Here is a 26,397-nt window from a genome sequence, read left to right as displayed (position 1 = left end):
GCATCTTCACCTGGATTCACGTGCCATGTATAATGTTGGAAGACATCTTCACATAAGAGTAAATTACACTGATATCTTCTGAGTTTTAGTGAAATTACATAAACTATCCTTCACTTTTCTATACCTACACAAACTCCCCTCGTTTTTTATACTTTCATTACACTGACTACCAACATGAGAAATAAGTCTAATTTTGTGAACAAAAAATGTGATAAATGCAATTAATTATAAACAAAACATGATATATTGTGGAGACAAGTCCAAATAATATATGAGTCGATACCTCTTTATTATTTTTGGTTCGTTATGATATAGTATAAAAGTGATTTAGATAATATCTTTTTAGAATTGTTGATGTATTTTGTAACAAAAAATAATAAAGATACATTAATTTGTATATTATTTTGATTTTTCTTCACAATATACCATGTTTTGTTTAACTTAATTGCATTTATCACATTTTTTGTTTAAAAGATTACACTTATTTCTCATGTAGATGTGATGAGTATAATGAAAGTATAAAAACTATGACAGATTTGTGTAAGTGTAGAAAAGTAAAGAGTGATTTGTGTAATTTCACTAAAACTCGGGGTGTTAGTGTAATTAATCTAATTATAATAATGATGTTACAACGTGGATACCACATTCCAAAGGTAAAGTCAAAATTTTGACCAACCATCTTTTAATCCAATAATTACCAGTTCTCTGAACAAGTTAATTATTCTATAAACTCATATAGGTCATTCACTTAGTCAGAACTCAGAATGCTGGAAAGATTGGTCATTGTTTGGATATAAAAAATAAATAAAATTCATAATATTAATTATTTAATGAATTTAGATTCCAAATTTAAAAACATTATAATTACATAAGTGTCCAACTAAACAACAAATAATGAAGGTTTTAATACAACAAAATGCCATAAAAAAGTTAAAAATATCAAACAATATAGTTTCACTCTTTAATCACACCAAAATTAGATAAATTTAAATAAGTTGAAAGCAACATATTTTCTCATCTCAAAATAATATCATTTTGATGTTTTAAAAAAGAATGATTGAACTAGTCGAGTTAAACTGATCCAACCAGCTGAGTCACTAATTTTATACTTAAATTGACTGAATCGTACCAATTCATATTAGTTTTGGTGCATGTCTGATCAGATGAGCGACTCGTACAAGTTAAATACCTCATTCCTAGTTGGATGAGTGTGAGACAAGTTTAACAACTATGCTCTATAACATCATTTTCAAAAAAAAAAATTCTCATTTTGCTCTATGTCCATCTAAGTGCAAGCACAACATCACTTTGAACTGCATGCATATCTTTAAGATTGTCAGAATGGAATCAACTACAATTACATGTGACGAAATCCATTAAGGTTGCCTTAATGAAATGTTGACCACCCACTAAAACCTATTATAAAAAAATGTGAGTGTGAGAATCGATTAATTATACTCGGTTAAGAAAATTTAAATTTCGGATAAACTTAATCTCTTAATTTTAGGGATCTTAATAGACTGGTTTGACCATCTTATCTTAACATTATTTTAATAATTTTCTATTATTCCTTTTTCAAATTCAAAATTAGGTTGTTAGTATATTTGATTATTTAATTATTTATATTATTTTCAATTTTTTTTATAAAATACGGACAAAAATAAAATTAATTATTTCCTATATATTTAATATTACAAAATTTGAAAAATCAAAATAAACAAATAAATATTTTCTCTCTCTCTTTTTTAGAAAAAAAAGAGTATGGGCTCATTCCTAATTCAAATTTTTTGTTTTCTAAAATCATTTTCTTAATTTAATTTAGTTTTGAACCTTAGGTTAACCTAATCACTTGGATTCAGGAATCCTAACAACATTAATTTTTTATTATTTTGAATATTCGGTTAACCTAATCATTGGATTTATGAACTCTAACATCATTGATTTATTTATTATTATTTTTTTAAATTTTCAGTTAATCCAATCACTTAGATTTATGAACTCAAGAACCGTGATTTGTTTATTATTATTTTTTGAATTTTCAATTAACCTAATCACTTAGATTTAGGAACTCTAAAAACATTAATTTATTTTGTTTTTATTTTTGAAAATGAAGCTTCCAAAAGGATATTCTCACTAACTTAAATTTAATTAATTTAATAATTTCGAAAATAATTATAAAAAATTCATAAAAATAGTTTAATTATCTTTATGCATTAAATATTAAAATTTCGGAAAATACCAAAATAAATAAAATTTATTATTTTTCATTTAAAAGGTTTTGGGTTTTTTTTTACCGGACAAAATTGAATGTTAACAACTATGCATAAATTAAAGTATGTTAATCAATGATTCTAAAGTAAGTGTGGACATTGATGTGGTGAGAATATGATTATTGTACTTAGTTTTCTGAAAGAGTAAATATGTCCACCTAATTACTCTCTATTAACACCCACCTTGCAAGTAAATGTGTGAATTATATTTGACTATTATAAATTATGGTTTTGTTATGTTTATACTGATTAGAAAATATATCACCAATGTATTGGTCTAGTAGTGTAATGACACACTGGATTCCTATGTTCGAGGGTTCAATTTATGGAAATATACTTGTTGGAAGTAAGGGTGGAAACAGGTCAGGCCGCCTATCAGGGGCCTATTACCTGGCCTATAACAGGTTAGGTCAGGCCAGACTTTTTTCATTAATAGGTCAGGCTCAGACTTTAGGCCTATTTAGCTTAACAGGTCAGGCTTTAGGCCACCTAAAAGGCCTATTAAGCCTAACAGGCCGGCCTATTTAGTTATATTATATATGAATGTTGAATTTATACTATTTTAATATAAATAATATTATTATATATGTAATATTAATATAAAAATGTATACAAAAATATAATTTAATTATTAGAATTAGATGGGCCTAACTAAAAGTAGGCATATAAGCCCATTTAAATGTAGACATAATAGCCTATTTCATGACCATATAGTATAATAGGCCTTTAAACAGGCTAACAGGCCAGATTAGGCTTTTAAACAGGTCAGGCTCAGGCTTTGAATTTTTTTTTAAACAGGCTAACAGGCCAGACCCAGACTCCTATATGCTATATAGGTGGGCCTGTTTAAAGCAAAGCCTGACCTGACCTGGCCTGGCCTGTTTCCACCCTTAGTTGGAAGGGACAACCATGAAACCTAAAAATGATTAGTTCCTCAGCCAAAATGGTAAAAATATACCATTGATAATACCCAAAAAAATATGATCGATCCGGCTACCCTAGCAATTACAATATTTCCAAAATTGCATTATTGCGACTATAAAGTATAATTTAAAATACTAGCATGAAGAGAAAAACTATGACATATTTTAAAATTCAACTCAATTTTTATATTTATTTTATGATGAGTGCCATTTTATTTGCACCAAAATAAACATTAAAGCGCGTTAAGTAAATGACTAATTTTGTTTGCAGTAGTAATAATTCGACCAGTCTATGTGTGGTTGAAGCAAAATGTACATGAAATATCAGGAAAAGGAATAAAGGGAAAAGGGCTAGGTGCCTAATAGATAAACACACCATGAAATGCTTTATACAAACAATAAGTTTAATCATCAAGCTATTTTTAATTATAAAAGAAAAGTTGTCTTCATTTATATCTCTATTGTGTATTACGTCTGATAAAAAATATCATTTAATTAAAAAGAAAAATTCTAAAAATATAAAATATTATTTTTATATTATTTGGCAAAAGTTAATTAATTAATAACATTAAAACATAATTATTTTGCGACATACAATCATATTCACTTTTAATGTACTACTGATATCACAAAAAGATCTACATAACCAACATGAGTATGAATCTCTTTACATACCAATGAAATAAAAAAAATTATTTGATAGGTTTTATCTAATACTACTATTAGCTATATAAAAAAACTATATATCATATAAACTTTCTAGCTAGTTTGAGTATGGATGATGGCTAAGCCTGAGTTCTAAGTCCACAACTTCATCATTCTGAATCCCTTTTCTAACTTCATCACTACTCACATGACTTGAAGCAATTTGGAGACTCAAGTTGGAACCCAAAAGCTCTTGATAATTTGCACCCATAGATTCATACCTTGTTGGATTTATAAACTCATATTGAAAGGCATATGCAGGTGGGTTTGTGGGATAATTAGGTATAGTTGATGGTTGAAAATGGATGTCATAGTTTCCTTGAGATTGAAACATGGAGTAAAAAGTTGAGGTTTGAGGAATAAAAGAAGGAGCCATAGATAAATTCTTTGTTGAAATGCCTTGTTTGGCCTTGGCTTTGTCTTTTCTATGAATATTCATGTGACCCCCTAAAGCTTGAGCATTGGTGAAGCCTCTCTTGCAGAATGTGCAATCATATGAACGTTTGGAAGTTATGGAGTCATCTAGGTCTTCTTTCTGATTATCAGTTTCTTCAGTAGATGTCTCTGATGAGATTCCTTCTATCACTGACTTCATAGATAATGGTTGAGCTTTTGATTCTTTTGTGTAGAAAATGGTTGAGTATGTAGTGAACAAGAGAGAGAATAAGGGTTTTGGAAGATGCTAGGGTTTTTAAAGTGTGGAGAAAAAGATGTGTCAGGTAGAGACAAGAAGAAACAGTTGGCTTTCTCATTGTGGATTAATTTCAGTAAATAAAGATGTTTGTGAATTGTGATGTTGTATTGTATATGAATCAGAATCTTCTCTAAGTGTTTAAAAAAAAATATACTGACACTTGACAATAAAGAATTATGCATAATCAATGGATCATCTATCCTTTATTTGAATTATTTTTGTGAAAAGTCAAACATAATTGAAAATGAATGGTAGATAATAAAGTGACAGTATAAAAAACTCTTACACAGTCGGTGTATACATCTTTTTCTCATTTCTCAAAAAAAAAATATATAATGACACCTTTTTTAAAGGAAAAAATGATAGGAGAGAACTCCGACCGAATGTATATCTATCTCATACAAATTTTCTTATATAATAAGAAAGTGAATTATGTCACTTATAGATTAAGTAGAATATAATATATATGTATTGTGATTGTAAAGATTTATGGAAGATTAATATATTATCTATAATTCATTTATATTATTTTTTAAAAAGTCAATAGTAATAAAACATAAATGGTTGATAATGTAATGTCAATATATATAAATGCATGTCGGCGCATACATCTTTTTCTCTATAAACTAATTATTAATAAATAAAGGAAGAGAAATCCACTTAATATTAGAGTAAGTTTTTCCTCATCCTAGTCATGAATTCTCCAATGGTTTAAATTAGTGACTAGATCTAAACCATTATATGTTCATAAAATTAATAGCTATGATGAAAAGTAAATTTAAAAAAACTTATTCTTGGAATAAGTAAATCTTCTCTCTAAATAAAATATGTATCACTTTATGACACATATTACTCTACCATGATTTTTGTGAACATATCATTTTTCAATTAGAAAAACTTGCATGAACAATATAATAAATATGTATAAATTTTTACCCCATAATTTTTTTTTCAATTTTAAAACGTTTGATTAGTCTATGTCATTAATTGATGACACATCAATGTCCCGTGGATCGTTAATATGGCTTCAGGAAAAAAAATGTATAATAACGATAGCATTCTTATTTTATGAATAAAAAACTAATTTTTTTAAGTATATGGATATTTCTTCTAAGTATCACTTTTAGAATTAAACTTTTGATATTTGACTTAATACGATATATATAGATATGGTGGATCTTACCCTATTAAACTAACGTATCATTTGTTACATTGATATATTATTACTTGACTAACATAGTAGGCAAACAATTTTTAAAATTTTAAAGACTTCTAATTTTTATTTACTTATAAACATGATTAACAAAAGATGCCTATTTTTATAACAACTACAACTTAATTAAACCATTATTTTTGTTTATGTTTTGTATGCAGATATATTAATGTTTATAATGTCATTTGGATCTCATATTCCAAATATATAAAAACAAAATGGAGACTGATATTTTCATGTTTTCCTCTTGGGATCTTGCATTCAGCCAGCTTATGGGTCCAAGCTTTATTATTTTTTATGGCTTCTGCACTCTCTTCCATTTGATTTGGTTCATTACATAAAGATTTTCATGACTTTGTTTATTTTGTTGGCTTTTCTGGCTTAATTCATTTGCATCTCCACGTGACTAGTTCTTGCAAAGGTAATTCTCAACTACTCAAAAATAGAAAGCATAATGTGATTATATACATATTTGGCTTCAAATTAAAGTAAAACTCAAGAGGACAAGAAGCAATGTGAACATGTAAAAATTATTTCCAAGTGAAAACGCGTTGAAGTATATCTTCCTAATTAAAAGTCCTTTTCATTTTCCTAATAGAAAATAAAACTAAAATGCTTGAATTATAGCTTCCTGCTGGTGATGTACATGCACTCAATTGGCACTCTAGCACTACTAGAAAAGGAATAGAAAAATGTGTGGAATTGGTTCAAGCATGAGATAGTTATTATTGAGATAAAAAACATTTTCACTTCCTCTTAAGCACATTTTTTATTAAGTCTTTTCTATAGAAAAAGCATTCACATACATTAGTATTTTGACTTTACTACGATTGCTTCCAAAAGCACAATTAATGAGCAGTATATGTGGTTGTAGACCAAAAGGTTCAACACATGTTGACCATAAAAATGTATTATTTGTTGTGATTTTTCAAAATATATTTAGTTATTAATTTTTTTTATTTTCATATATTTTTTCAATCAACCATATCAAAACATACATTAAATGGCACATTATTTAACAACATATAAGCTCCTCATTTATAGTGCAATGCAGCCTACATTAGCCTTCTCAGCTATGTGATTATGCAACAATAAATTAAAGAGTAAATTACACTGACACCCTCTAAGTTTTAGTGAAATTACATAAACCACCCTTCACTTTTCTAAACTTACACAAACCTCCCCTAGTTTTGTACTTTCATTGCACTGACCACCCCTATATAAGAAATAAGTATAATCTTTTAAACAAAAAATGTGATAAATGCAATTAAGTTAAACAAAACACGGTTTATTATGTACACAAGTCTAAATAATATACAAATTAATGTATCTTTATTATTTTTAGTTCGTTATACTACACAATATATCATGTTTTGTTTAACTTAATTGCATTTATCACATTTTTTGTTTAAAAAATTACACTTATTTGTTATACAGGGGTGGTCAGTGTAATGAAAATATAAAACTATGGGAGGTTTGTGTAAGTTTAGAAAAGTGATGGGTAGTTTGTGTAATTTCACTAAAACTCAAGGAGTGTCAGTATAATTTACTCTAAATTAAATTACAACCTCTATTATCCTAATTAATTATGCATACGCCTAATCTCATTAATCTAAACTGACAAAATACAAATAATTAAAACAGCTGACTGTACCATATAATCATGTCAATGATGTACCTATAGGAGGACAAATTAAGGGGAGTAGTTCAAAAGGAATGTTCCTGAATGCAACCCTTTAGTTATTAAAAGAAAATTCTCCACCACACCAAATGTCTGTTTATGGAGTAGTAGTTACTAGGGTGAGCAATACCCGACTCTATTTGCTTACATAGTTTTATCATAAATGAGTATGAACAGGGTTAGACCTTATCAGGTTTATAGCTGAATTTAAATTTAAAGATTAGATTCGATCAATATTTATGGTTGGGTTAGACCAAACATGACCCGTCCCATGGTCAGTTACTCATTATGTTTGTCTTTGTCTCTATTCAAATGTGTAAAGAGTAATGTCACTTTTTGTCAAAAGTATCATTGATTTTATAATTTTTCATCATATATACATAATTAATAATATATATAAATATATCATTTTATTTGTCAAATTACATATTCATAATTTAATAAATAATATTGAGAAGACTTTATCTAAAATGAGTATGCATTATATTTAATCGGATCTGAGTCGGGTTCGAGTTTAAAGGTTGACTCGATCGATATTTAGGGTCAGGTTAGCTTCAGGTCTAAAACCAGATCCGAGTTCAAAAAAATAATCCAACCAATATTTAGAATCGGGTAAAGGCAATCCATAACCCATAAAAATCCAACCCATACTCACCGTAGTTACCTAATTTACTTGTTTTCTTGTATTTGCAAGCAGCCAAATAATGCTCATGAATCTGATCATTATAATTATATTATTTTTTGGACTGCATGAATGGAATGATATCAGTGCTTAGCTTACAATTAGAAGAATTATAGCCAGATCGATAACATTATTATAATCATTCAGATAATTTATTTTAAAAATTGAAATTTATGTATTGTTTTACAAGATGTGATCAATATGAATTATTCAACCTCAAAGTAGAATAATCTTAAAAGGACAACAAGAAAGAAAAATTAGGGAATGTGTCACTGACAACAACATAAGTACCTATTTCATTCTATGTTAATGTCTGGTTACAGTTTATAATTTATTGTGGTACTATCAAAGGTATACCATATCTTTTCCGAGTAAAGAATTAATCTATTTCTAGATATATAGTTGTACATATTAATAAATATTGCTATTGAGAATTGAACTTTTAACTTTGTTGGTACTTATAACTAATTGTGGTATTCTTTTCCTGAATGTTAATATGCCTTTTTAATTTTTTTGAAGTGGGAGTTCAATTTTATATAAGCAAATATATTTCATTTAAGGAATACAAGAAGTTATACTAAACCCAACCAAAAAAATACAAAACCCAACCAAGAAAATACAATTACCATATGTAATTAATACAATGGAAATGATACAAAAACAATCTCAACACGTTGGAACCAAGTCCAAAACCTAACCTTAATCAACTTTAATAATCCCACAGCTTCAAAATCCTCTTACCTGAAGATCATGACAAATCATTTCTATTATATGATTGTTCTATATTGCACTTTTTTTAAAGGTAATAAAAACTAGAGAAGCATATTTAGTCATATTCTTCACCCCTTTTTTTTCAAACAAGTATAGTATTCATGTAAGAGATAAAAATATGTGTAAAACACATTTTCATTCCTATAAAAATGACCAACCTTACAAAAGGATTATGATTAGTCCATATCATTGTTTGTTATTCATTACTTCAAATTAAGCCTTATTACAACATCTATTTTTGCTGGATCCTACGAGTTAATCGAGTTATGGGCTATTTTACATCGATCATCCGTCACAAAAAAAAACATATTTTTTTTATCTCTAATTAATCAAATTACACCAAATAATATAAAAATATTAGTTTATATTATGGGCTTGTCAATGATCTAATAATGTTCATTTTCATCATGGGCTTGTGAATCATTCTCAAAATGAAAATTATTTTAGTAACATATTGTTGGTTAGTCTTTATTCAGGGTAAAAGGCTTAGGAATGAAGCTTCCACTTGTTGTAAGAATCATTGTGGTTAGATACATTTCCAGTAATCGGTGTTGCCATTTAAAAGGGGCAATCCATGTTGGCATAATCCACTATGATCCCTTATACTAGTTCATTTTATTGCTTCATTATGTAGTACATCATTTTAGATGACTGATTGTTGTAAATTCACCAAACTAAAGCTCTGTTGCCTTACGAATCTGTTTTACAACAATAATTACAGAGAAACTTCTTTTACTTTTAGAAGTTGAAGCATAGTTATATAATTATCTCATTTACCTTACATACTGTGTATCAAATTCACCGTATCGTATACCACATACCGGGTTCTTCATGACGAAGGTCTCATGACAAACTGTGTACCCAAGAGAACCACATATCCATGCTGTGTATCATGTAAGTATGAGTTGAAGGCATTCAAATTTCAAGCAACATTTCAAATATACTAAAATTGTACTACATTCTTTGTCCACAGATGGACAATGGAATATGTTCCGTTCTTTGTAATAAAAGCTTGTATGTACTCTCTTTTATGGCCTACGATCTAATTCCATTCTGACAAAGTAACATGATTTCTCACTTTGATATTCTATAAGAATACTATTGGCAATACCTCAATACTTAATTAGTGATTTATGTTAGAAATAAGTTGTAATCCAAGCTATGATTGAGTAGTGAATAGATTGAGTTGTATTGATTAAGAGTTAGTTTGTGTTTAACTAACACTTTCCAGTTTTGGTAGGATTTTAAAATTCTGTTTTGCTAGTTGGTTTGATTGCCTACTATAAATGGCATACACTCTTCTCCTTGAATAATAAGATGTATATTCATTGTGGTTAGATACATTTCCAGTAATCGGTGTTGCCATTTAAAAGGGGCAATCCATGTTGGCATAATCCACTATGATCCCTTATACTAGTTCATTTTATTGCTTCATTATGTAGTACATCATTTTAGATGACTGATTGTTGTAAATTCACCAAACTAAAGCTCTGTTGCCTTACGAATCTGTTTTACAACAATAATTACAGAGAAACTTCTTTTACTTTTAGAAGTTGAAGCATAGTTATATAATTATCTCATTTACCTTACATACTGTGTATCAAATTCACCGTATCGTATACCACATACCGGGTTCTTCATGACGAAGGTCTCATGACAAACTGTGTACCCAAGAGAACCACATATCCATGCTGTGTATCATGTAAGTATGAGTTGAAGGCATTCAAATTTCAAGCAACATTTCAAATATACTAAAATTGTACTACATTCTTTGTCCACAGATGGACAATGGAATATGTTCCGTTCTTTGTAATAAAAGCTTGTATGTACTCTCTTTTATGGCCTATGATCTAATTCCATTCTGACAAAGTAACATGATTTCTCACTTTGATATTCTATAAGAATACTATTGGCAATACCTCAATACTTAATTAGTGATTTATGTTAGAAATAAGTTGTAATCCAAGCTATGATTGAGTAGTGAATAGATTGAGTTGTATTGATTAAGAGTTAGTTTGTTTTAACTAACACTTTCCAGTTTTGGTAGGATTTTAAAATTCTGTTTTGCTAGTTGGTTTGATTGCATACTATAAATGGCATACACTCTTCTCCTTGAATAATAAGATGTATATTCATTGACATTGCTTCTCTCTTACTCTCTTCTCTTCACAATCTTCCATTCTTTCTTTAAGATCTAACATTTGGTATCAAGAGCACGTTACTATCCTGGAAATCTTCTATCTTCATTAAAACACTCTCCTTCTGCTTTGCAGCCTGAAGAATTCACTGCATGTGAATCAGTTCTGAAGAAATCAAGGTTTCTGATCTTGGTGTGAAAGGGGTGCGGAAGTGTAAAGAAGTTTGATCTGCGGCAAAGAAAATGGTTGGGAATAACAACAATCTTCCATCAATGAGCCTACCTGTTCTTACATATAAGAATTGGGATCGTTGGAACACACAAATGAAGGTGTTGTTCAACTTTCAAGAAGTGAATGAGGTTGTTGAGAATGGACTTGTTGTACCAGGCCCTGAATCTACAGAGATTCAAATAACCATGTTCAAAGAAGCAAAGAAGAAGGATAACAAGGCATTGTTTCTGTTGCATCAATGTGTTGATGACACACACTTTGAGAAGATTCAGAATGCCATAACAGCTAAAGATGCTTGGGATATCTTGACTCGAAGTCACTATGGTGGAGACAAGATAAAGAAAGTGAAGCTACAAACACTAAGAAGGCAATATGAGCTACTACAAATGGAGGAGAGTGACAAGGTTGGCGACTACTTCACAAAAGTGATTACAATCACTAATCATATGAAAGGACGTGGAGAAACAGTCACAGATCTCATGATCATAGAGAAAATTATGAGATCATTGCCTCAAAAAATTGACTACATTGTAGTAGCAATAGAGGAGTCAAAAGATGTTTCAATAATGAAGATTAAGGAGCTTCAAAGCTCACTAGAAGCACATGAAATAAGGCTCATGGGCAGAAATCCAATAAAAAACAGTGAACAAGCTTTAAAGGCAATTCACTACAAGGAGAAAAACAAGAAATGGAAGGGAAAGAAGAGCAGACCAGAGCATGACTGGCCAGATACTTAATAAAAGAAAGGAGGGCAAAGAAAATTCAACAAACAAAAGAAGTTTGATAAGAGGAATGTAGAGTGCTACAATTGCCACAACACAGGATACTACTCCTATGAGTGCACTGTTGAGAAAGGCAAACAAGAATTTTGTTGACAAAGAGGCATTCACAACTCATGAAGATCATGAAGTAGAACCATTGACCCTAATGGTTACAGATCCAGAAGAAGATACTCACCTTGAATCATGGTATCTTGACTCAGGGTGCTCTAACCACATGACAAGTCATAAAGAATGGCTCACAAACTTTGACTCAAACAGAGAGAGTAAAGTCAAATTTGCAGATGATAGCACCTTGAAAGTAGAAGGAGCAGGTGATGTAGTGATCATGAGGAACAATGGATCAAAAGCCCTTATCTCTGATGTGCTATTTGTCCCTGGAATGAAGTACAATCTACTCAGCATTGGACAACTAGTACAAAAGGGATTTACAGCAATAATGGGCAATGGTCAAGTAGAGGTGTTGGTGCTAACCAAAAACAGAACCTTCCAAGTAAAAATCAAAGCTGCAAATGCTCAATGCCTTACTGCAATAAAGACCAATGAAGAAAGTTGGATATGACACTTAAGGTATGGTCATCTGAATTTTAAAAGTTTACACAAGCTTGGCTCCACTAATATGGTTCATGGCCTCCCTACAATAACATGTCCTAAAGATATGTGTGAAGTATGCTTAGCTGGGAAGCAAACAAGAAGGCCATTCCAATCCTACTCAAGCATGAGATCCGGAGGAGTCTTGGAAGTAGTACACTCAGATGTGTGTGGACCATTTGAGGAACCAACATTGGCTGGAAACAGGTACTTCATTACCTTTGTTGATGAGTTTAGTAGAATGATATGGTTGTATGTGATGAAACAGAAAAGTGAAGCCTTTGAATACTTTCTGAAATATAAAGCATTAGTTGAGAGGGAAAGTGAGGAAAGTGGAAAGAAACTGAAGATTCTCAAAACAGATGGAGGAGGAGAATTCACATCTAATGCTTTTGAGCAACACTGTCAACATAATGGAATAAGACATGAAGTCAATGCTCCATACACACCTCAACATAATGGACTTGCTGAAAGGAGAAATAGAACAATAATGGATATGGCAAGAAGCTTAATCAAGGGGAAAGGATTACCACAAAAATTCTGGGGTGAAGCTGTATCCACCTCAGTCTATATACTAAACAGAAGTCCAACTAAGAAGCTAGAAGGAAAGGTCCCTATAAAAGCCTGGAATGGGCAGAAACCTGGAGTAGGTCATCTGAAGGTGTTTGGATCACTTGCATACAAGCATGTGCCAGATCAGAGGAGAACTAAGCTTCAAGATAAAAGTGAAGCAATGATACTCATTGGCTATCACCCTACAGGTGCCTACAAGCTCTATGATCCTCTAAAAGACAAAGTACAAATAAGCAGAGATGTTATTGTACTAGAACATGAAAACTGGAACTGGAAGGAAATGACAACAAGCCTGAGAAAGCCTATACCAGAGATCATTGATGCAGAGGTAAACTCAGAAGAAATTAGTGCTTGATGAACCAGTAGAGCAAAGATCAAGAAGAGCAAGATCAATGCCTACCAGATTCAATGACTATGAAATGCACTATGATTACCAAATCAGTGATGAAGGTGACTTAGTGCACTTAGCACTAATGGCTGGAGCAGAACAAATCAACGAGCATGAAGCTCTTGAACACTCTGTATGGAAGGGAGCTATGATTGAAGAGCTTAACTCCATTGAGAAAAACAAGACATAGAGCTTGGTTGATCTTCCAGAAGGAAAACATCATATTGGAGTAAAATGGGTTTTTAAACAGAAACTCAACCCTGATGGAAGCATATCAAAACATAAAGCAAGGCTAGGGGCAAAAGGATTTCTACAAAAGGAAGGTCTTGATTATACAGAAGTGTTTGCTCTAGTGGCCAGAATTGAGACTATAAGATTGGTGGTAGGGATTGCTTGTGCAAAGAATTGGCCAATGTTCCAACTAGATGTGAAGTCTGCATTTCTACATGGTCCCTTAGAAGAAGAGGTATATGTGCAACAACCTCCTGGATTCATTGTGAGAGGAAAGGAGGATAAAGTCTATAAGCTAAGGAAGGCACTATATGGTTTGAAACAAGCTCCAAGGGCATGGAACAGAAGAATCGACTCATTCTTGTTCAAGCTCAAATTCAGAAAATGTGAAGTAGAATATGGGGTATATGTGAAAGACAATGGTGGAGGAGACCTATTGATACTATGCTTATATGTGGATGATCTCCTCATCACTGGATCAAACCTGAAGAAGATTGAAGAATTCAAAAAGATCATGGAATCAGAATTCGAAATGACAGATCTGGGCAAGTTGAGTTACTTCCTAGGAATGGAATTCTCCTACACTCCTACTGGTCTACTGATGCATCAAAAAAAATATGCTAGTGACTTGCTACAAAGGTTCAATATGAATGCTTGCAACTCAGTGACAAATCCAGTTGAAACAAACATAAAACTAACAAAGGATGAAGATGGTGAAGAAGTGGATGAAACTCTATTCAAGCAGATTGTTGGATCCCTGAGGTACTTGTGCAACACCAGACCAGACCTATCCTATAGTGTTGGTCTAGTTAGCAGGTTCATGTGCAGACCAAGAAAATCTCATATGTTAGCAGCTAAGAGGATTCTAAGATATGTCAAAGGTTCACTTGATCATGGCATCTTATTTCTAATAGGAACGCAGAATTCAGAACTGGAATTAGCAGGGTATGCAGACTCTGATAGAAAGAGTACATCAAGTTATCTATTCTTGTTAAACAATGCCCCAATTTCTTGGTGTACTAAGAAGCAGCTAGTGATTGCTCTCTCTAGCTATGAAGCAGAGTATATATCAGGGTGCTATGCTGCCTGTCAAGCAATTTGGCTTGAAGAATTGATGAGAGAAATGAAGATCAAGCTAAGGAATCCTCTGCAGTTAAGAATTGACAATGTATCTGCTATTAGCTTGGCAAAAAATCCAGTAAGTCACGGCAGGAGCAAACATATAGAGATCAGATTCCACTTTCTAAGAGATCTTGTAAACAAAGAAAGACTCAATATTGTAAGACAGAATTACAACGTGTTGATGCATTCACTAAGCCTTTGAAGACTGGAAGATTCGAAGGTTTGAAGAAAAGAATGGGCATGTCATCTTGCAATCTCTTGGCTTAGGGGAGAGTGTTAGAAATAAGTTGTAATCCAAGCTATGATTGAGTAGTGAATAGATTGAGTTGTATTGATTAAGAGTTAGTTTGTGTTTAACTAACACTTTCCAGTTTTGGTAGGATTTTAAAATTCTGATTTGTTAGTTGGTTTGATTGCCTACTATAAATGGCATACACTCTTTTCCTTGAATAATAAGATGTATATTCATTGACATTGCTTTTCTCTTACTCTCTTCTCTTCACAATCTTCCATTCTTTCTTTAAGATCTAACAATTTACAAATACAACGGAAATATAAGATATTATCCATGAATATGCTCCCTAAACCATATATTACCATACATTTTCCACACACTTCTCTGTCTATAATGTTCACATGTATAGTTATTTTTACCTCGTCTTAATTCTAGTCAAATTACGATCAGTGGAAGGTAGATTAAATTGCTGCTACATTTTGTAGCAAAATAATTCAGCAATCTGTATTGTAATGAGTATGTTGAAAATTTGTATGTCCTTATTGTACATGTTCATACAATGTGAAGCTATTTTGTCCTTCAATAGCATTAAATATAGTACATCTATAAACAATGAGAATTGCTTCTATAAATATTAAGATGCTATACAGGAAAACTAGCTTTCTTTACTTCTCTCTTTTCTTCCAAATGTTTTTGAAGAAATAACTTTTGAATAAAGGTAAATTAATATTAAGCAATCTCACAAAGAAAAAGCTTAATGGTGAAAACAAAACATTGCCTTCTTGATATCATTGTTGTCCATTTTTTACAACTTTATGTGCTTTCAAATACAAACCTCATCAATTCCCCCATCCCCACCGAACAAAGATCTATTGTCTTAAACTATGTCTCAAATTCTATCCGTGCCAAAAAAACATGACATATGAATTAAAAATTGAAACATTCATTCTTTTTTCTGTTTGTGCTTCATTGTTATTGGTATCGGACATTGTTTGGGACATAGTATGAGACAACAAATACTTGTTCAACCCTACCAAGGTGCTTGCACTTCCAATATGCAAAAATGTAAAACATATACAACCCGCTCCCTCTCCACAGTTGCATAAGTTCCTACGTGTTAGAAGGCAAGTAACTCCATAACAAAAATGCATTGCCAATTTGGATATTGGCCTTCAACTTTACCAAGAGATACACTACCCATCCTCTTTGTTATCATCTCCTCTTTGCTAATTGGAATGTTTTCTTCAAGAACTGATTCGCGGCTCGGTCGTTTCTATAGCACAACACCCTCAATATTGTGTTAGGATCTGATCTATTCCATTTTCCTGTAGTAGGAGGCATTGACAGTTTTTGACTATTTCCCAAGATACCTATTCCACTTCCTTCACTTGTCACAATGCTGAAATCTTCCATCAATTGTTCAGTACTTCGGCTCATCAATGCAATGACTCCTTCCACCAATGCAGCCTCTCCTTCAACCACATTTTCTGCTATCAAACCTTCTACACAATTGCTGAAAATTCTCCTCAAGTGTTCGAAGTCCTCCCGGATGATCTCATGATCAGGCCGAACAAACAAGCGGGAGCTTCCACCACCGAGCAAAACCATAAGGAATGAATTGAAGGCAGCCTTCATGACTTCCTTCAATGCTAGTGATTGAGCTTTTTCAGTTAGAATTGTAGTCAATAGTGAGATATTATGGTTGAGGATTCTCAATACAGGTTTAATTTGACCTCTGGCTACACCACCAATATAGAGGCTGTCATAGAAGACTGATCTCGAGTCGTGGAATACAAGGCGGTATGCAGCAACTTCTGAAATGTGTTGACAGGCTTCTTGAATGCACAAATATGCTGACTCGAAGTACGAAGAAGTGTTGCTTTGATCTCTGCGGTTTTTTGCGAAGCGAATGCGATTTGAAGGAACAACTCCAGGGTTCAGATAGAGTGCTTTGTCAAGAGAGTGGATATGAGTAAGGAGATAGTGCAATGTGTTGAGACGAACATAAAGGCGTTGTGTTCCGCGGCTAGTTGACTGCTTATGATGGTGGTGATGACCTTCATGTATTACCTTAGTGCAATGTTGTTGTTCAAAACCAGAAGTACATGGAGCAGCTTTCTTCCACAGCTTGATGAATTTCGAGTCCGGGTTGCATCTGGTCAGCGATGGAAGTACTGGAATGTAACTTTGTTTTGAACCTGAATGAAATTAGAGGTTAAAACTAAGTCATAAGTTAACACACTTTGCTAATCTTTTATTCTCTATAACCATAGGGTTAAGTGTTCCTGTTATATGAATTCACAGTGCTTACCACATGCTGCAACAAACATCATGTAGTCCTGGAAGAGGATTTCCAATCCATCCGCAAGAACTTGAACTAAATCTTCCGTAATTGCTATTGGAACTCGGAAGCATTCTTCCACAGTCGTTGCGGCCAATTTCATCAGCTCTGCAGCTGATGGTGCAAATTGTTCTGACTTAGACTTCGGATTCCATGTCTGCAATAATAGAACAAAAACATATAAGTCATATTCTATGATAAAAAAAAATGTGAAGTAAAAAGATCGTAAAGCCAAAACTTACTTCAGTTTCCTTTGCTCTCTGCACACACTCTTTGACTTTGGAAAGTGATTCATCTATCCATTTTACAAGAAGACTCAATATGACTGAATCAACATCAAAAGGGACCATCTCTCTCACAACTGTTTTTCCTCCATCGTCACAATCACTAGAGTCTTCGACCGCAATTTGGACGATAACCTTTTCTAGCTTCCCAGCCCTCTGCAATACCTGGACTGACTCACTTGTCAATGAGGTTACTTCACTTGTGTACTGCCTCAGCACTTGACCATAGCATCTGTGTAGCATCACTGCTGCAACTGCACCTGCTGAAGAGTGCCATTTCTTTAGTATTGGACTAAAATGTTGCCTTTCCTTCATTACCAAATCTTCAGTCTCCTGAGCTAACTGAATCAGAACTTCACTTAATTCTTTCCTTCCTTCATATTCAGAAGACTTGGTATTCACTGCCTCCACTACCTGAACTCATAAAAGAAATAACATATGATTAGAAGAATTTACTAGTTTATGAAAATAAGCTTATGCAGATAACCTACGGCCAAAATATAAGCTCTTAATAGCTTATTTCAATAAGATTATCAGAGAAGCAGATGAAAATAAGTCATTTTTAGCTTATTTTATAAAAAAGTTATTGAATGAGCGCTTAGTTAGGCTATTTACTAAAAGATGTCCTATGCACAAACCTTTTCGAAGTTATTTTTCATGGAAGAACGGATATAATTATCAACACGGTTACCGGATGAGTCCACTATGGTTATGCCACCTTTCTCTCCACCTTTCCCATCTGTGATTGTAAGATCTTCACCTAAAATCTTGGAGGCAGTCAACACCAAGGAAAGAAGGTTTTCGATTTGGTTAGCATTTCCTCTCTGGAAATACTCATGGTAATTAAGCAACCTCTTCTCCGCCCAACCTTGCATTGAGCTAAGAACCGATGACAGAATCTTAATATACAAAGAGTCTTTTTCTTTCTTAGCATCATTAGCAACCTCATTCAACATGGTTTGTGAGGCGCAAAGCAGGTCAGATTCTACCTGCCCTGTTACAATGTACTGATGAAAAAGCACCCAAGAGAAGCAAACATTGTGAATTGGCAATGTTATACCCAATGTAGACCAAGTCTTCTGCATCAACTCAAAAAGCTCATCAACTTCATCAAGGACTAATGTATCATCCCTGATATCAAAAATCGATTGAAGAAGAGAAGTATAGAGATGCAAATTGAAGGGGAATCCATCAGCCCAATGACAAACATCAGTAGGGGTTCCATTGGAACTTCTCCATGACAAAGAAACCACAGAGTTGCAAAGTGTTCTCATTGTGTCTGAGTTCTTGCCAGTGTCTATAGGTTTGGACTCGGCATTCGATACGATGTCCCGTAGGCGCATGGCAAATGAGTTGTTATTTTCTAGAGGGATTGATGGGTAGAGAAGAAGCCCTGCTGCAAGAACTTTGAGCTGCCTCTTTTGCCACATGTGGTACTCTTGGGAATCGCTAAATTCCGCTGGCTTTAGGTGGCGTAGGAGTTCTAATGGGATTATGATTGTTTGATTTGTTTCTGATCTCTTTCCCATCTGCAACACAAGTAGTTTGATATAGTTAGACCAAATTGCATATACATATGCATACACATACAATTAATGATTACTTTTCCATCAATAGTATAGCAAAAGTTACCATATTGTGTGCTATAAAAAACTCAGATATTGCAGCATACTTAGTTGTTTACTTATTAACACTCCATTTTCTTTATCTTACATCAAATTAGTTATCTTTTACTGCAGACTATATATGGTTTTAAATACCAATACTGTTCAAAGCAGATCACCAATTCATCATAATTACAGAACCCAAAATGTTTTATAAAGTATTTTTTTATTTTCAATTTTACTTACATTTTAATATTAAACAAGTACTTCAATTATGTTGGCAAATTAAAACTAAATTTGCATAGAACTCTTAAGTCAATACTTTCAAGTAGACTTTAAAGGTATAAAAAAGGCCATAAAACTTAAAAATGAACACCACTTTCATGCAACATTGAACACAAGAAAGTCATTCTTATGTAATGTTTGTTGTGCTGATAGAACAAGATGAAACAAAACAAAAAAAACAACACTTTGATTCTATCTATTTCCCTAGAAATAAAATGTTTTACTTTTCAATCTTCACCATATTATCTTATCTTTTAAATGGAATACATCATGCATCTAATAGTTATGGAATACATCATAATAAACAGTGTTATATATAGAACTGGTTTGTGCATCTCACATAGATATCTACATTTTTCTGAAACAAAAAAACAATCTCCAAACTAGTTATAGAAATAACATTTTTCAATTCATACATTATGTTCTATTCTATTTCCATGCCTACCAACATTACTTTGAAAAGAAAATAACAAGATTATTATATCCTTATTTATTAATTTATACTTACTTGGCCAACAAGTGTTCTCATTAATGTCTTCCTTAACTTATTATCATTGTGTTCTGTGACCCTCATCTGCTGTCTCATGATCTCTGCCGCCGTCATCGGCCGCCTCGGCCTAAAAGGAGGAACTGTATTCGAAAATGGGTTGGCGGCTCCGGTCAACGGCGACGACGGCGTGGAAACCACCCCGCTGCTCCCAATTCCGGACAGCATTCTCTTTGACGGTGACCTCTTCAACATCTTCAACCCCAACGCCTTCTTCACCCTACTCGTCGGCTTCGTAACCACCTGGTTCAACTTACCACCACCATCACCATTACCACCAATATTCTCATGACTCGAATGAAACGTGAGTGCATGGCGTCCCCCGAACCCGGGGGACGACCTGCATGACGTGAAAAATATCTCGTAGGCCGTTTCCCTGACCTCATCATCGTCGAAGCTGACGAGCTTTTCGAATGGCCATGCAAGGTCGTCAGCTTCGACGATGAGAACATCAAGGCGACGGGAGCCTTGGTGGTGGAGGTATTCGAGGCGGGAGGACGTAGCAGAAGGGTAGGAGTCGCGGCGGACGTGCTGACCCATCCGGTGGTGAGGAGCGGCGGTGGGTCAGGGACCGGCGGAGAAGGGTGGTTATGGAGATGAGAAAAGAGTGAAGAAATGATGGAATGCATTTTACATATTTATTATTTAGTATTAAAAGGAAAGAGAGAGAAGTTGAAAATGTTAGATGTTGAACGTTGAATGTTGAGTTGTTATTGTTAGTAATTAGATGAAAACAGTTTCATGCAATGACAACGTTGTCATGAGCGAAGAAAACGAAGAATAAGAGATGATTTGTTGCTAAACACATATAATATGTTTAATATATTTTTATTCTGAAACTAATCTTTTTCATTAATGCATAGATAATGTATATTTTTTTAATTTTAATGTAATTTTAATGTAATCATTAAAAGTATTATTAAAAGTTGTATTTCTCTTTATTTTTTAAAATATTTGTGTTTTCATTAATAAAAAGGATCGTAACTCATTTTTACTAGTTCACTATAATGTATGAATGAAGATCATGTCACACTTTTGTGTCCCATTATATTTCAATCTAATAAAAAATTGTCACATACTAAAAAAATAAAAAACACTTTTATATTATTTAATAGAAAATAATTTACATGAAATTTTGGGACTTAATGATATATGAGACATAAGATCTAACACAACAAGTGTCCATTTGTTTGTTGTGTAATTGCCAAAGTAGAAATGCTATTAATTTGCACTGCTTTTTCCTTGGAACCTTTTTTTGGTTTGTTTTTATTAGTTGTTGATTGTGACATGGTCCTACAATTGTTTTGGTGGCATAAGTGACACATTCATGACTTGGGGATACAAGTTACATCCAGGATAGAGTAATTGAAATTAATTTGGATGGACCAGTCTTATTCACAATAGACATAGTAGACATTTAATTGCTTAGTTGCCCATTCCACCAACCATAAATCATAATTACTATGAATTGATTTGACTTAATTATTCTACACAAAAAATTTGTAATTTAGTCGATTGAAGCAATTAAATCAACAATCTATTAACAATATAATAAAAAAACTCTTTCATGCCACATGTCACTTTTTCTTTCCTCATGTCACATGTCACTTTCTCCTTCCCTCATGTCATGTCACTTTCTCCTTACATTTTTTCTTTCATGCCACATGTCACCTCCTTCTCACATATTTTTTCTTCCTACTTTTTATATATTATATATTTTATATGCTAATAATAATTTAATATTAATTAGTGATTGGTTCATGTGGCTACCCCACTAAAATTGAGTGTTTACAACATGTATGTTTTGTTATGTTAAAAAGTAATAGTCATTAAACATTAGATGAAATTGAAATCATTTTTCACATTCAAATTATTTCTTTACATTAATCTATCTATATAATTTAATGTTTACCATTAATCTAAGAATATTTGTACTTTTTCACCTCATCAAAGTTTTTTGACATTTTTCATACTGAATTTTAATATTACAGTTCAGATTCTTTGAATTTTAATTGCCACATGTCAATTTCTCCTTACATTTTTTCCTTCATGTCACCTCCTCCTCACATTTTTTCCTTCATGCTTTTTATATATTTTATATGTTAATAATAATTTAATACTAATTGTAGAAAATTCAAATTAAAAATTATCAATTTATTTTTCTTATGTGATTAAACATGCAAATACACAAGTAAGATTTATATTCTTAATAATATGAATGTATGAGTAATATGTGCGTTTTAACTATGCGAATACATAGGTAATATGTGTTTTCTTAGTAATGCGAATGTACGGGTAACATGTGTGTTTTTAGCCATGCGAATGCACGGGTCACATGTATTTAGTTACTATCATTATATTATTTAATTAAAAGATAACAATGGTATATATTCATGAAAAATATATGTATTTTAATTAGTAATATAATAAATCAATTATTAGACTCTTTTTATTATTTTGATTAAATTTATCAGAAAAAATATCTGTCATATCCTAACTTAGTGTGTTTTTAATTTATGAGTTATTTTCATACAATGATTATTAGCTAAAACATAATCAAATAAATAACATTTAATTATACAATATTTGAATGCTAAAAATGTATTCAAATACTTATTCACAATGAACATTAATCTACAATAAAACATAAGCATTTAAAGATATGCTAAAAAATCTTTATGACTTTATATGATACTTATAAACGTAATCACAAAAAATATGATGCAAAAATAACTCCTTATATTTATAATTTTATATAGAGAATATAGAGGTGAGATATTATCCAATACAATTTGAATTTTATTTATTGAGTTATTTAAGAATCAAATATTTTCTATAATCAAATATTTAATTAAAAGATAACAATATATATATATATATTCATGAAAAATATATGTATTTTAATTATGAATATAACAAATCAATTATTAGACTCTTTTTATTATTTTGATTAAATTTATCAGAAAAAATATCTGTCATATTCTAACTTAGTGTGTTTTTAATTTATGAGTTATTTTCATACAATGATTATTAGCTAAAACATAATCAAATAAATAACATTTAATTATACAATATTTGAAAGCTAAACTATTTATACACAATGAACATTAATCTACAATAAAACATAAGCATTTAAGAGATATGCTAAAAAATCTTTATGACTTTATATGATACTTATAAACGTAATCACAAAAAATATGATGCAAAAATAACTCCTTATATTTATAATTTTATATAGAGAATATAGAGGTGAGATATTATCCAATACAATTTGAATTTTATTTATTGAGTTATTTAAGAATCAAATATTTTCTATAATCACATTGCACCTATTTGAATGAGAAATATAATGTTTCAATACATGATTTATTGGTATTATAAAATATATGTATATTATATTTGCATTATGCATAAACAAAGAAGCGACCCGTACAAGTGCATGGGTACACTGCTAATTTATTTTAGAAAACTGATACAATATTATCTTGGGAGGAAAAAACCTCATAATTTTAATTAAATTTTAAATTTATTTGTTGGCTTGTAATAAAAAAGAAAATATATGTATATGATATTAAACACTTAATAAAAACCTATGTTGTATGAACCAGAACCCATTGTTATAAAAACCAATTCATGTTGGGCTTGTTCAACCGGTGAAGCGATCTTAATACTGGTACGATACATTAATTATATCGGTCATGCAATTATATAGGTTAAAACCTATCATACTATCCGGTTTCAATTGAACTGTACCAGTCATATCGGCCGGTTTTTATTTAAAATTAATTTTTTAATAAAATTGAAAAAAATATTGATTTTTCAACATTAATAATAATATATTATATTTTCATATATAATTTCACCATTATGCGATTTAATTAGTGAACCACCGGTTGAACCGCTATACGACTTTACCAGTATCTTAACCGGTTTGATGACCGGTACAGTATTAAGAACAGTATCAGAATATCTTGATGTCTCATCATAAATTAAAAACTAAGCACTTAATAAAATAAGGAAATTAATGTTACATTCCAATTTGATTAAATTTATGATCTAATTATTTTTATGATAAAAATTGTTTTTACATATGCTAAAATGATCGAGTTTATTTAAAATATTTATTGGACAAGTTTGAAATCAAATATCATGTTGAGTATTTACCCTACAAATATTATTAATGTATATAAACAAATTCATATTTTTAAATTTTATTTATCATATAAAAGTGATCATTTTACACAAAATTCATTATTTTACAAACATAAGAAGAATCTATTATTATAATCTCTAAAACAATACTCAAATATGTATATAGTTAATTATTGAAATATGATTTATCATTCATAATTAATCCAAATACAACTTACATCGTAAATTATTATGTGCCACGTTAGAAAATGGAAAAAGTACAAATTAAGTGACATGTTGTCATTCGCATATTTGTGAATAATTTTTTATTAAATACTCGTAAAAATCATTCTATTTATAAGAAATACTTATATGTCATATCATATAAAAATTAATCATTAATAAATAAACTATTATTTTATTGTATTTATTATTTTTATTAGAGTAAATTACGCTGTCACCCTTGAGTTTTAGTGAATTACATAAATCACTTCTCAATTTTTTACACATATACAAACCCCTAAATTACCACCCCTATACGAAAAATAAGTGAAATTTTTTAAACAAAAAATGTGATAAATCCAATTTAGTTAAACAAAATATAATATATTGTGGTGATAAGTCCAAATAATATATGAGTCAATACCTCGTTATTTTTTTTGTTCATTATGATATAGTATAAGAGCGATCTAAATAATATTTCTTTAGTATTGTTGATGTATTTTGTAACAAAAAATAATAAAGATACATTGGTTTGTATATTATTTGGAATTGTCTATACAATATACTATGTTTTGTTTAACTTAATTGCATTTATCATATTTTTTGTTTAAAAGAATACACTTATTTCTCATGCAGGGATAGACAGTGTAATAAAAGTATAAAAATAGGAAGTTTGTGTAAATGTAGAAAGGTGAGAGGTGATTTATATAATTTTACTAAAATTTAGGGGTGTGTAATTTATTATTTTATTATGATACAAGAGAATGTGTAAGAAAATATAAAAAAACAAATTTTGCACGTAACTTCCTTATTTTTTCTAAAAAAAAGTGTACTGTTGGCTGTTGCTGTGTTCTCTGATTTTTGTACGAGGACAAACTAGTTGATCAACATTAAAGTCCATATCAGATATTATTAGATTGATCATTTTCATTTCCCTTTTTATTTATTTATTGCAAATTGAAAATTCGTTTAACACAAAAACTGAGTCCAAAAATAAGGAGCGTTATGGGCAATAGAGAAGCATGAACAAATTTGTAAAATGTTAAAATTAAATGTCTAACAAAAAACTTTTGTTAAAAGAATTTTTGGAAAAAAACAGAAAAGCGTCTTAAAAGAATTAAAAGTATCAGATAACTCTTTCAATGAATGCAAACAGTAGAATATGCCAGCGGTGGATTAAGGTTATGTTGGCATGATTAATTTACAAGTTACTTACAAATTTGAGTTTTTTTTATACTATATAAAGAGTATCTCCTCACGGGTAAGAAAAATTAATCTTTTTCGGGGTGCGTAACTATTTCCAATAAGTGTTGTTTTTAAGAATTAAATTATTGACATTTTAGTTATCATGGAGATATAGCAGGACCTTACTCCACTAGACCAATATATTGTTGGTTAGAAATTTGAATTTGTAATGTAGGAACTGAGAGTTTAAAACCTTATATTAAGCATAGTGATTGTTCTTAACAGAATAAGAATATTTTTACTTTGTTGTCGTTTTTATTTTCTTACTTTTGTTCTTATATAAGAACAATCTTTGATTGTTCTTAACCAAAAGAAATGGATGAGAGATGTAGATTTTGTGGGAAAATGGTAGATTTTGTGAGACTCAAATAAGAATAATGTTTGTCATCGTGAGAAAAATTAAATATTGTTGTTATTACATAAAAAATTGTAAAATAATATGTGAAATCCAAATAAAAATGAATATGTTGTTTGATATTATGGATGCTCTTATAAGCTACACTATTGAATT

At 31.1% G+C, this 26,397-nt stretch overlaps 3 protein-coding genes across 4 annotated transcripts; 1 reads left to right on the top strand and 2 right to left on the bottom strand.

Moving 5' to 3' along the window:
• LOC109344702 (transcriptional regulator SUPERMAN-like) lies at positions 3,957-4,533 on the bottom strand. The gene has a single exon (XM_019583453.1). It carries the CDS (start codon positions 4,491-4,493, stop codon positions 3,957-3,959), a length of 537 nt encoding a protein of 178 aa, XP_019438998.1. The 5' UTR covers positions 4,494-4,533.
• LOC109344700 lies at positions 11,320-12,045 on the top strand. Its single transcript, XM_019583452.1, has one exon. The coding sequence runs from the start codon at positions 11,320-11,322 to the stop codon at positions 12,043-12,045; it is 726 nt and encodes a 241-aa protein (XP_019438997.1).
• Positions 15,948-21,002, bottom strand: LOC109346153. Of its 2 annotated transcripts, XR_002107489.1 has the most exons (6): positions 20,250-21,002; positions 18,491-19,381; positions 17,811-18,266; positions 17,539-17,725; positions 16,262-17,425; positions 15,948-16,062 (listed from the first exon to the last, which is right to left on the bottom strand). XR_002107489.1 is itself a non-coding variant. In XM_019585556.1 (5 exons), the coding sequence occupies exons 1-5, from the start codon at positions 20,826-20,828 to the stop codon at positions 16,440-16,442; spliced, it is 3,099 nt and encodes a 1,032-aa protein (XP_019441101.1). In that variant the 5' UTR covers positions 20,829-21,002; the 3' UTR covers positions 15,948-16,439. The 2 variants fall into 2 exon arrangements, 1 of the variants encoding a protein (XP_019441101.1); XM_019585556.1 differs by having other exon boundaries at positions 15,948-17,425.

This window comes from Lupinus angustifolius, chromosome LG04, assembly GCF_001865875.1.
Source record: "Lupinus angustifolius cultivar Tanjil chromosome LG04, LupAngTanjil_v1.0, whole genome shotgun sequence".
Classification (NCBI taxonomy): Eukaryota; Viridiplantae; Streptophyta; class Magnoliopsida; order Fabales; family Fabaceae; genus Lupinus; species Lupinus angustifolius.
Note: the sequence above shows the minus strand (reverse complement) of the source record. Positions and strands in the feature narration are given on the sequence as shown.